The sequence below is a fragment of the Apium graveolens genome, chromosome 3 (genome assembly GCF_009905375.1).
Source record: "Apium graveolens cultivar Ventura chromosome 3, ASM990537v1, whole genome shotgun sequence".
In the NCBI taxonomy this organism is placed as follows: Eukaryota; Viridiplantae; Streptophyta; class Magnoliopsida; order Apiales; family Apiaceae; genus Apium; species Apium graveolens.
This window is the reverse complement of record NC_133649.1, coordinates 263,962,407-263,975,253: the sequence shown is the minus strand read 5'-3', so window position 1 is coordinate 263,975,253 and position 12,847 is coordinate 263,962,407. Positions and strand designations below refer to the sequence as shown.

The 12,847-nt window shown below is 34.3% G+C and overlaps 1 protein-coding gene across 2 annotated transcripts; it reads left to right on the top strand.

Moving 5' to 3' along the window:
* Positions 1-322: 322 nt before the first annotated feature.
* Positions 323-4,545, top strand: LOC141713275 (putative membrane protein At1g16860). Of its 2 annotated transcripts, XM_074516604.1 has the most exons (6): positions 323-483; positions 1,313-2,074; positions 2,204-2,300; positions 3,276-3,431; positions 3,622-3,833; positions 4,077-4,545. In XM_074516604.1, exons 2-6 carry the CDS (start codon positions 1,431-1,433, stop codon positions 4,267-4,269), a joined length of 1,302 nt encoding a protein of 433 aa, XP_074372705.1. In that variant the 5' UTR covers positions 323-483; positions 1,313-1,430; the 3' UTR covers positions 4,270-4,545. The 2 variants fall into 2 exon arrangements, with proteins under 2 accessions (XP_074372705.1, XP_074372704.1); XM_074516603.1 differs by having other exon boundaries at positions 1,313-2,300.
* The last annotated feature ends 8,302 nt before the right edge of the window (positions 4,546-12,847 follow it).

The window sequence follows — 12,847 nt, the reverse complement described above, 5'->3', positions numbered from 1 at the left end:
TGTTTTATTTCATATTTATTGATATTATTAAATAAAATTCAAAATAATGAAAATTTTGATTTTTCATCATTTTTCTAATAACATTATAGTTAATAAAAATTAATTGATTACCTTTTGTTAAACAGAAGTAATTATTAATATTTTTTCAAGTAAGTAATGTTACACATCATTAAATATAATTGAACATGACAAAAAGAAATAAGAATGTGCAACTTGAAAAAATGAGTTAAAAAAGAAGACCAGTTTACGGAACAGGGAGAAGAAATAAATCCCTGTAAATAAATAAATCAAATCATAACTAGTAGAAGTAGAGTCGTAGTTGTGGTAGTATTTGTTTTCTGACTAAAAATTTTAAGAAAATACTACTAATTTAGAAACCCCCACCGCCCCCCTCCTTTGAAGAACTCTCTCTCTCTCTCTCTCTCATCCAACAGCATGTACAGTACAAGCTTCTTCATATTCCAACTATACTCTCTTCTTCAGGTGTGCTATACAATCTCATCCTTTTTAATGTCTATTTTTCATATTTCTTTTTATTTCACTCTATTATTAGCACACTTCCGGTCAATATAAATTGTGGGTTTTGGTTTTCTCGCATAAAGATTGGAACTTTGTTCTGTTTCAAAATGTGATTTTCAAGTTACATGATTCTGTTTTTGATCATTTGTGTATACGGGTTTGTTTGTTTTTGTTTCACTCATCTCTTGTTTATGACTACTTTTGTTTTTTTTACTTATTTCCTATGTTTTTTTTTGGATCTAGGACTAGGAGGTTTTATTCGTACAACTACTTTCTTAATTTATGTGCCTGCATTGTTCTTAGGTTGTCTTGATTTTGCTATTTCTCTGAATTGTGATCAATGTGTGCATTTAGTTTGGTCTACTTGGTTGAGATTTTGCTGATCAAGAGTTTGCTTTTTTGTTTTTAAATCATGTACTGGCATGTATAATAAACTTGGCTTCCAGATCTGCACTACATTTGTTGTTTGCTTTTGCTAATAAATTACGCCTACCCATATAGTATGTTTTTTTGTTACCGACATTATCACGAAACAACACAAGTAATTAACTAGATATTCAATTAGAGAAGAATATATCTGTAGTTTCCTAAATCAGAAATTCTCTTCTCGATTGCCGATAACATTAATTCAATCAAGATACTTTCCCAGGTATTAGGACTTCAGTGGCCGGATTTCTTTGGATTATAATCAATAAAAGATTATGTAAATTGTTTTTTCTAATTACGGATAGCGACAACATTGTATTGACCTTTTTATTTGGACTTGTAATAATTATTATCTGTTATTGATTAGGTACCCATATATTCTTGATTCGAGACTGCTAGCTTCTGAAGATTTTTCCATTAGGAGTTTGTCTTTGTGCTGTTGGATTTGCTTACGTCATTGACATTTTTGGTACTGAAGTAGCTATATGGGTTCCCGATTTCCCTCACATCAGTTAAGCAATGGCCTATATGTGTCAGGCCGCCCAGAGCAGCCGCCAAAAGAAAGGACCCCTACTATGAGCTCAACAGCAGTACCTTACACTGGGGGTGATATTAAAAAGTCGGGAGAACTTGGCAAGATGTTTGATATATCTATGGATACTAGATCGAGAAAATCTGGACCTATAAATAGTGCCCCTTCAAGGACAGGTTCTTTTGGTGGTGCTGCTTCACACTCTAATCCAATGACCACTAGTTCTGGGGGTCGGATGGGTACTGGTTCTACTGCCGGTGTTCCTGGTTCTGTTTCCATAAAAAAGACCACTTCTGGTCCACTAAATAAACATGGGGAGCCAATGAAAAAGGCATCAGGTCCTCAAGGAGCAAACTCTCGACACAATTCTGGGCCCCTTCCACCAGTTCTTCCCACTACAGGACTCATAACATCTGGTCCTATCACTTCGGGGCCCCTTAATGCATCGGGAGCTCCTCGGAAAGCTTCTGGCCCTTTGGATTCTACAGGATCAATCAAGCAAAGCAGTGCATCTGTACTTCAAAACCCAGCTGTTACCAACCTTGGCCAGGAGAGCGAGAATTCCTTCTTCAAAAGCTTCCCGAAGCTAATCTTTTGGTCCATTATTTTACTCTTTGTGATGGGATTTTTTGATGGCATTTTTATCTTAGCAGCAGTTGGCAATTCCATTCTTTTTATTGTTGTTATTTTATTTGTTGCTGTAACTACTGTGTTTGTCTGGAATAGTTGCTGGGGAACAAAAGCTGCTACCGGTTTCGTTGCTCGTTATCCGGACTGCGAACTCAGAACTGCAAAGAATGGCCAGTTTGTCAAGGTTTCAGGGGTATGTAACGTCTCCTTCTCTGATAAATTCTTTAATTGACCTTCAGTAGAAGCTTCAGGCTTAAGCTCATGGGTAATCAGTAACGATAATTTATACCGACATAAATATGCATTTAAATATATATATATATATATATATATGTTATAATCAATAGTATTCCTTATATCAGTTATCGTATCATTTGCTATATTCTAACATGAATCACTACGAAGATATGTTCATATTGAGATCTTTAAAGTATAAAAACCTTACTATATTTATGCGAGCAGTACTTTCTCAATTCTGTGTTGGAAGTTTCGAATTCACTTCTTTGATTAGTTATAGCAATGAACTTGAGTGTATATATATATATATGTTATAATCAATAGTATTCCTTATATCAGTTATCGTATCATTTGCTATATTCTAACATGAATCACTACGAAGATATGTTCATATTGAGATCTTTAAAATATAAAAGCCTTACTATATTTATGCGATCAGTACTTTCTCAATTCTGTGTTGGAAGTTTCGAATTCACTTCTTTGATTAGTTATAGCAATGAACTTGAGTGGAAATATGTTTTCTTTGTTTAATATACCTTGAAAACTCGATGTCTTGTCATTAATTTACCACTGAAACAATTAAAAATTTTCCTTGGTATATGGCTTGTGGTTGCCTTATATTATAGAAATAACTCCTTAATCAAAAGGTTTTGGTGAGTAGGAACTGGGAAGTGGAGTGAAGACTTTTTATATAGCCTTGAAGTAATATCTGACCGATATATATCTGCAAACTTCATTGTTCAATTTTTATTGGTTGATGAATGTTCAACTCATTCTCCCTAGTGCAGTTAATACTCTTTTTCTAAGAGATTTATTTGATTAATTTAACATTTACCATTTTACATAAAATGTATCTGTTTGTTTTAACATATACCATTTTACGTAGAAATGTATCTAAAGGTTTCTTGCTGCTGATTTTCATTTCTTGCAGGTGGTAACGTGTGGAAACATTCCTCTTGAATCATCATTCCAGAGAGTTCCTCGTTGTGTCTATACATCCACAAGTCTGTATGAATACCGAGGATGGGATTCCAAAGCTGCTAATCCATCACATCGTCGATTTACTTGGGGTGTCCGATCGGTTGAGGTGAGAAATACTATGATCGGCATGCCAGTGCTGAATTCTCTCTTTATCTATAATGTTACATTGCTTAAGTATGTCTAGGTTCATTTTGTGATTGGAACATTAATTATATCTTCAATCATAGCCACTCTCCAAACAACCTTCACATATACATAAATTTTACAAGACTGGGTTATCCTTTCTATAATTGCAGAGGCATGTGGTTGATTTCTACATTTCAGATTTTCAATCTGGGTTAAGGGCACTGGTAAAGGCAGGATCCGGTGCTAAGGTGACTCCTTATGTTGATGAATCAATTGCTGTTGATATCAATCAGTCAAACCGGGATATGTCCCCAGAATTTGTGAGGTGGCTAGGGAAGAGAAATCTTTCTGGTGATGATCGAGTAATGCGATTAAAAGAAGGGTAACCATTAACCTCATGTTATAGGAATACGGTCTTGTTATCATTTGTATGATTTTACACTCAATAAAATAGCATGGATAGTTATATATACAATTTAAACAAGCCAAATGTATGCTTGCATTAAGTAAAGTTTACTTAACAATATATCTGATCCTGTTCGTCAGTTAATTGGAAAAAATGTTTTTAAAGATGTATTGCTGTGTCTTTCAGCTGGAAATAAATTTAGCTCTCTCATTATAACAGGTATATTAAAGAAGGCAGTACTGTAAGTGTAATGGGAGTTGTACAGCGAAATGATAATGTATTGATGATTGTACCTCCTCCGGATCCAGTACCTACAGGCTGCCTGTGGTCCAAGTGCGTTCTTCCTGCGCACCTTGAAGGAATTGTTATAAGATGCGAAGATTCTTCAAAGATTGATGCTATTCCCGTATAGCCAGTTATTCATGAGAGAAAAACACATGGGGTTGTGATCTTTTGGTGCTTTCAGTGTTAAATGGGCTTTTATGTTGTGGTTGTAAGAGTCCTGCATAGTCCTTTTAACCAGGTGTATAGTTTTTCATATAATCTTTACCCTTACCCATAATATATGTTTCGGGAGCTTTTGTTAATTGCATTGGTGTGATTATTGTTGTAGAGAGAGATGTTGATAATTTTGAGGAGATTACAGTTTGATTTCATCTTTAGGAAATGTATTAAAATAATTTCTGTATCTTGTTTTTAATTCTATATTTAAGTCTGTACTTACAAAGGTGTGATAATATATCGGATTTCTTACACTTCTTATACAAAAGTGTTAACTTCTGGAACAAATTAAAGATGGGTGGGACTGGGTTCTGTTGCAATATTACATACGTTGTTGGTTGGATGTAAATAGGATTTGTGCCCCATGGGAGTATTCTTTTGGGTTAATTATCAAGTTCACTGTTTTATATTAGCAAAATTTCAAATTTATCGCCGACAAATTTGCGATCTCAAACTGGCAACTTTCAAGTCGATGGGTATCAAACTGGTCACTTTTAAGTCGGTCATAAACTAACAATATTTAAAATTTATCACAAAAAATTAGCAATTATATGTGAAAAATAGTCAATTTGAGACTCCGAATTAATCAGTAGTAAATTTGATATTTCTCTATAGTGGTAAATTTGATACTTACACCCATTGAGCAACATGAGATAGCCTAGAACTCCCTTGATCCTACCCAATTTTTTATATTGGGGGACGAGGGATCGGCACAAACTTTAAAACTCTTGTAAAATGTAATTGTCTAATTTTTTTAAAATAAAAATATAATGTTCAAATTTTAAAATAAAAAAAATGATTTTAAAATTAATAATAAAATTATATTTTATATTAAACTTAAAATACGTGTCAAACAAAAACACGTAAAGTAAAGAAATGTGTGGGAGAGCAGTAATCTGCAAGAGCTCGTTCATATGATTGGTTCAATTCTTGCAAGAATGGAGGGTGTAAGCGACTATGTGCCTGTTTGGGAATAATAACAAATTTCATCATATGTGGGCTCAAAGCCCGTTTAGAAAATCTTGATCCTGTTTGGCAAATATATGGATGGACCATATTTAGTCCATATGTGACCATAATTAGAAAGTAGTACTATCTAACATTCGGTTCATCAGCTTATTTCATTTTCTGATAATTACTCCTGCGAATTCAAACACACCAAGGCCAACTGCTTTTTGTTGAAAAACTGACAGAAAAATATTTGGTAAATTCTAAAATCTGCTATCTAGAGAAGCGTTTTTGATTTAAAAGCTAATGTTAGGAAAAACATGTTCCCAATACTTTTGAAAAAAGTTGTTTTCAACTTTTGCAGAAAGTAGTTATCAGTTTCATTATCAAATCTTCTCAAAAATATTATATTTATATATTATATCTCAAAATATTTATAATTTAAAAAATTTACCAAACAATCATTTAATTTTTCTAACAGCACTTTTCTCGCCAGCACTTTTTCTCACAACATAACAGTTTTTAACAAAACTCCTTTTCTAACAGCACTCCCAAACGGAGTCAAAGAGAAAGATTGTTGCACATTTAGTTTCAACGGCCCGGATTTCCCCATCCGATCATTATATTTCCTCCATTTTGTTTATTTGTCATTTTGACTTTTGTATACATTATAATGTATTTTAATCTGTCGTTTATAATATTTTTATAAATAAAAGTAGACAACTTATATTTAAATTCACAAAAAAGAAATTTGTAAAATTATATTTCTAACTAGCGGATCAAATCACATTGAAATGTGTGCAATAGTCAAATCAACAAATAAAAAAACATAGAAAGTTTTATTTTCTTCATGTTTATAGGGAGTATTATTTATATTTTACTTTATTCTTAGTTTTTAGTAATTTATTATTTTTTTTTTGTTTTCCCTCTTTCCTTTTTCAATTTGTACTATTTTAAAATTATTAACATGTAATTTATATTTTTTATAAAAAAATTATAACTTATAAATTATGATTTACCAAACACTATATAATTTATATGTAAAATTATCCAAACACCTAAATAACCTTATAAGTTACGATATTCATATTATTATATAACATTTTTCAACTTTAAGTGATAAGTTAAATTTTTTAAATTATCCCAAACAGACCCTGTAGGTCCAGGAGCTTACTCGAAAAAACTCTATCATCTTTTTTTTTAATCTCCATTACCACGATTACCATCTACCTCACAGTATTTAAGATTATTAAATTAGCGATTTTAACGACTTTTTGTAAAGATTTTATGTTGTTGTTTTTATTTAAAAAAAATGTACACCCATAGGCTGCCATATGTATAATTTCTAAATTTGAAGGGAAGAATTGGTTTTCAATTATTACTAGTACATACCCGAATGTTCACTTTTCAAATGTAGACTTTTGACATTTCAAGAGCAAGATTTTTGGTTTTTATGTACAAATTTTTTGGCTTTTCATTTATAAATTTTAGCTTTCCAGTTTCTTGTCACTTATGTAATATAAATATCCTCGAGAATGTAAATACACATTAATATATACAAATTATCATTTCTCCCTCTCAAACTCTTTCTATTCAATATTTGTTTATTTTATATTATATTCTACTACACATTATCAGCACAACATGTTTTTTGATTCGCTAGTTTGATTCGTTATTTTAATAGTATATTTTTATATTTGAGGAGACTAAACATGAAGTTTTGTTTTGCATCAAAATTCAAGTGGTTATGGTTAAAATTTGTTCCACTATAATGTATGAGTTGTACTTAATATGTAAAGCATGATCAAGGAGATATATATGTAAAATGCATAGTAATGATAATGTTGCAGACCCACTGATTAAAGTTTTGTCGCAGCAGAAGTACGATGGATCATATTAGTTCCATGAATTTTACATACACGGGTGATTGGCTTTAGTGCAAGTGGGAGATTGTTACTGTTTGTGCCCTATAGAGAACACTATAATGTAATAATTTTAGACATTTTGAATTATTATTTGTTATGAATATGTTGTGAACTTGATGATAAGTTGAACAAAACACCTTAGGTAGATTTAACTTAGTGATTTTGTAGCACTCGACGAATGTCCTATAATAGTCCCGACGGATGACCTATGCAGGATTCATCTAAAAATTATCACAAAATGATGGATTTTGTGAAGGGATGCAAGCTTAGCTATGCCATGCTGGAATCACCCACATTTTACTGTGAAGTTGTGGAGGAGATGTGGACTACTGCTGTTTATCAGGCTAGTGACAAAACTATTACTCTCTCTATCAAAGGTAAGGATCATTGCATTAACAGTGATATTATCAAAACATGCTTTAAGATTCCAGATAACACTACTACTAAACCACACACATATGCTGATATAGTTAATTTGCTTAATTTCATGGGCTATGCACTTCCTACCACTAAGTTAAGTGAAATTAGGAGGCTAGGTCTTAGGAAATAGTGGAGCTATTTGTGTGATGTAGTTACCAATGTGTTTTCTGGTAAAATAAGCAACTTTGATTCTGTCAACACTACAATGCTTAACATGCTTTACATGCTTCTTACTGATAAGTATTACAATTTTGGTGATGCCATCATGTTTGAGTTAGGATACAAGTTAGGGGAGATTAATAAAAGATCTAAGCATGTTTATTATGCTAGATTCCTTATGATTATTGCTAACCATGTATGTGAGGATCTTGTAATTGAGAATCCAACCAACAAACTGGATTGTTGGGTTCAAGAGAGGAGAATAATTGCAGATTTAAACAGAGCTGAACACCACAAGGAGGTGCCCCTGGTTTATTTTCCTATCGTGGAGGGTCCTCAGGTAAGTGAGGTAAATGCATCTGCCCCTGCTCCTTCTATCTCTCAAATTTCTTTGACATTGACTGTGGCTATGGCATCTGTGTCAATGACCCAACAGATGTCTACCCAAACCACAAAATCCAAATCTTCAAAAACCAAGTTAAAGAAACCACACTCTGGTGTCTCTCAAAAGATGCCAGTTTCAAAATCTACCAAAACAAAAGAGGGGAGTGTGAAGGTGGGTAAGTCTGGTGAGGGACAGGGTGATCATCAAAGAAACCCTAAGAATAAGGTTGAGAGGTGAGTGAATCCCAGCCTAGCCACACTGCAGTTTCCCAACAAACTGTAGTGATTAATAAGGAAATTAGCTCACTACTAGTTCCATCCTCCCAAAAGGATGTGACTATTGAACAAAGCTCTTAGCCAAGAGCACATACCTAGAGGGTAAGAGACATAAGCCCACCCTAAACCTATGCTAGAAAGAAGAAATCTAAACACACTGGGGTTATACAGGATGCACACACAGTGCCTATTGTAGTCAAAGACTCAGTACATGCACCTTCTCAAAGTCAGGTTGATGTGGCTCCCTGTAAATGTGGAGTCACATCTAAAATCTTTAATAATTGAATCACCTCACACACAAGACTCTCCCACAAATTCTCTGGATGTGGATATGATTCACACATCAACTCATGATTCCCTTTCTTTAACTCTGTTGGGGAAGCCAAAATTCAGTGCAAGTGAGCATCATCTTCTAGATGATTTATTGGCTAACTTGCTTATTCTTTCAGGAACTATTGAGACTTCTGTGCCTAAATTATCATCAATCTGCACAGAGTCCACAATAGTTTCTAGTTCAAACTCTGTCAATTCTTTTATTCCGATGGATATTATTCATCCATCGGCTAGTGATTGTATCCTGACGGATGTGCCTAACAGCAATCATCCGTCGGCTATCCTAACTACTACCCCGATGGATGTTCCTCATCCGTCGGTACTCACTACACAAGCTGAATTTTCAACAATTGTTATAAGTGTAGATGAGCTAGTAATTGTACAATCACTTCTAGGATTGAGGGAAGGTAGTGAAAATAGTGAGAGGCTGAAGTTGCTCTCAGGTAAAAGGAGAGGAAATAAGAGAAACAATGCAGGCTATTTTTTCCAGCCTGGCAAAAGTGAGTGAGGGGAGTACCACCTTAGTAGGTGAAGGTGAGGGTGTGAGGGTGGTAAGCCAAGGGAGCCCTTGATGCAAAAAGAGAGAGAAAATGAGAGAAAAATAGGTACACAAGAATGGGAAGAGCCCATTGTAAGTGAGTTAATGGATGTCAATGAGGCTGAAAAGAAACAACTAATTCAGCAAGAATATCAAGTTGTTTTAGACTCTATTTCTTATGAAGCTGAGGTGTTTACTCACCTTATTTCAGCATATCAAGTTCTAGCTGAACAAGACAATGTGGCTGCTGAGAAAATGCTAAATCTAGTACATACTACTGCTTCTCTGCAAAGGGCCAAAGATGCCATCACAACCATGCCACCCAAGGCTGATGATGATTATCCATCTGGTGGCTCTGAAGACTTCTTTGGGGATGAAGATGATGATGAAGAAGGGTTTATGGACATAGGGGGAGAAGCATGCCCTAGCTCGAGTTCCAACATTCCATCTTGGGTGTTTTCTAAGGAATGTGATGAGCAGCATTTCAAGTCTACCCTCTTCCACATCATTCAACAAACACAGACAGCTCTTCAAGCCACCACCAATGCCAACACCAAGAGGCTTCTCCAAGCACATCTCAACTCTCTCCAACTGCACAAAATTCAATCTCTTCAACATAATTTAGAAGTGTCTGCACTTAAAACAGAAATAGCTCAAATCAAGCAGGATATGTCTGTGAGATTGGATGCCAAGTTTCTAAACACAACCATGCTTGACATATAGAGACAACTCAGGAAAAATACTGATCTAACCATGAAGGTAGATTCCCTGGATACAAGACTCAAAGCAGTGGAAGGATTTCTAACTGCATTCATCTACATCAGGCTCAACAGGCTTAACTCCTACAAAAACTGGTTGTTGCACAACTCCCTACCTCTACTCAACTTGATGCTAACAAAAATGGGGAGAAAGAAGATTCCATTGTCCCAGTTAGTCAAGGAAGGGTCAACTAGTGAGGGGGAGCTAGTACTAAATGTTCAAGTCAACAAATTAATTGTGCCAACAATTACTTTCACAAAGCCACCATTTTTGGATAGCATTTATCTAATCCAATTAGCAGCTGCTAAGTTGAAGTCAAGTGAAGATCTCAAACAAATTGATGTAGCAGTTGTTGAACAAGCACTAGATGCACAGTGGCAGCAGCTTGGTGAAAACATCAAGGAAAAATTTGGACAAATAGAGAAATCAGGCAAGATCTTTCATCACTCATCTCAAGTCAAGCAAATTTTAGTGAATGAAATGAGTCTGGGCAACATGAAAAAGGGCCAACCTTCATGCAAAAAGACTCCAAAGGCCAATTTGATTTTGAAGCCCAAAAGAAACTATCCAAAGTCATCTGACAAAAATCTTTGGATCTTATGTTTGAGACTCCAAGGCCAGATGAGAAGAAGCTGTTGGCAAGGTCTATTGCATTATTCAAAGATCCAACTAACTCAGTGCAAAATAGAAGAATTGCCAAGATCTACAGGAATGGGAAAGAAATATGTGTGGTGGTTGGTCACCCTCAGTTTGTAGAAGCAAAGAAGGAAGAAAAGGAAAGAATCATGCAAGAAAAGAAGCAAGCTGCTTTAGATGCTAAAAAGTTCAAACAAAAGAAAGAGCAAGCTGCTATATTGGCCAAACTTCAAGCTGTGAAAACGACAACTGACATTTTGGAGAAACAACCTGTAGTAGCTGAAGATCAAGATCATAAAATGGAAAATGAACCTCACCAGAAAAGGAAGTTCATATACAAGACTCTTCCCAAAAGAATGTTGGACTTTGATGATGACAAGATGGAGGATTACATTCCCAAACAGTCTACATCTACAACTCAAACATCCAAACCCTCAGTGGTGCATGAGGAATTTAAGGTGAATCCTACAAAGAATTTTAATGGCGAGCCTATATGTAATAACTCAAATTTTTGAGACTTTGTAAAAATGCTTAATGAATAGTAACCCTTGACAAACGGGGAAAACTTTTTAGCCCACACTATGTTGTGCATGAGAAATCGAGTTTCAGATTTGATAACATGATTATACGTACCAAATGAGTGTATGTAAACGCTATTAGTTTTCGAAAAAAACGAACTTTGAAAAATGACCGTATTTACGAACCATCAAGGATTATGGGAATCACAATATAATTATGAATTTAAAACCCTACGGATTTATATCCAAGAACGATACTTCAAAATATAAAGAATGTATATGAAAGGATTTACACCGCGGACCGTTTACGAGAAATTATTACTGAAAAAGATTAAGCGACCGAACAAACGCGTAAACGAATAAATAAATGTATCGAACTAAATCAAGGAAGTAATCATGGCTAGGTTACCAAATAGTAATCTAAACTAGGTAGGGATGATCACCTAAGCTAGCAAATAGTGACCATGAATAGTGCAATGGAGTACTTAGCTAATAACCTAGCTTTGAATTTGTGCAAGCTAGCAAAGATATGTATTATATATGCATATTTAGGATGAGATATACACACAAACATAATATTTCAAGAGAAGCAACAAGAAGCATTACAAATCTCTCTCTCTCTCTCTCTCTCTCTCTCTCTCTCTCTCTCTCTCTCTCTCTCTCTCTCTCTCTCTCTCTCTCTCTCTCTCTCTCTCTCTCTCTCTCCCCCAAACCCTTCCATTCGGCCCTAGCAAAAAGGAGAAGAAAATCAAATTCAAAACCCCAAGCTCTAGTAATGGAAAAAATCCTCCAATAATTTCCAAGCTTCATACATCCTCAACTAAGGTAAGATAAATTTTTAAGCTCATTTTATCAAGGTTTGTGGGTGAAATAAATTCAAGAAAGATGATAATGAATAGTATGAATAGTAACTTTTCTTTGGTTTCTTAATTTTAATGGTTGATCTAGGTTCCAAAAACCCTACCAAGCACTCCCAAAATTCACCATCATCAAGAACACATCTCAAGATTTTAAGAAAGGTAAAAATCTTTGACCCATCTTTATTTAAGGTTTAAGTTCAAGAATCTTTTGAAACCTAGTTATAAACTTAGTTTTAGTGGTTGATTTGTTGTAATCTTGATATTTAGTTAATTAGTTCTAAGGTTGATGATGTGTGCCTCAAGAACATGATGTTATTGAGAGGACTTAGTGTGATTATGATGATTTTATGATTGTTTGTGGTAGTATAGAGATTTAAGATGTAAACGAAACTCGGATCGTAATCGTAATCTCGCTAAAATGAACAAAATACAATATTAAGTTTCTGCAGAAATTCCGAAAATATAAACTGTAGTTTCTTAAAACATAACACTTTATTATGATAGACAATGTTATAAGGATCATTTAGGCGCTTGAATCTCTTGATTCTGATTTACGGATCAAAAGTTATGACCGTTTTAGTAAAATTGAATTACGAGACAAAAACTGCTACGAATTACGAACTTTGGAAATGGAAATGATCGACTTAAAAATATTCATAAATCATGAAATTTTTACAGAGAGTATTAAATAGAGTTTCTCAACTGATATAAAAATTTCAAGTGAAAATAATGA

Excerpts from the sequence above, each read along its gene's own strand:
- LOC141713275 (XM_074516603.1), top strand. The coding sequence starts at position 1,431 with ATGGGTTCCCGATTTCCCTCACATCAGTTAAGCAATGGCCTATATGTG. Across the intron at positions 3,432-3,621 it reads GGGGTGTCCGATCGGTTGAG|AGGCATGTGGTTGATTTCTA; the intron begins GTGAGAAATACT and ends CTATAATTGCAG. Across the intron at positions 3,834-4,076 it reads GTAATGCGATTAAAAGAAGG|GTATATTAAAGAAGGCAGTA; the intron begins GTAACCATTAAC and ends TCATTATAACAG.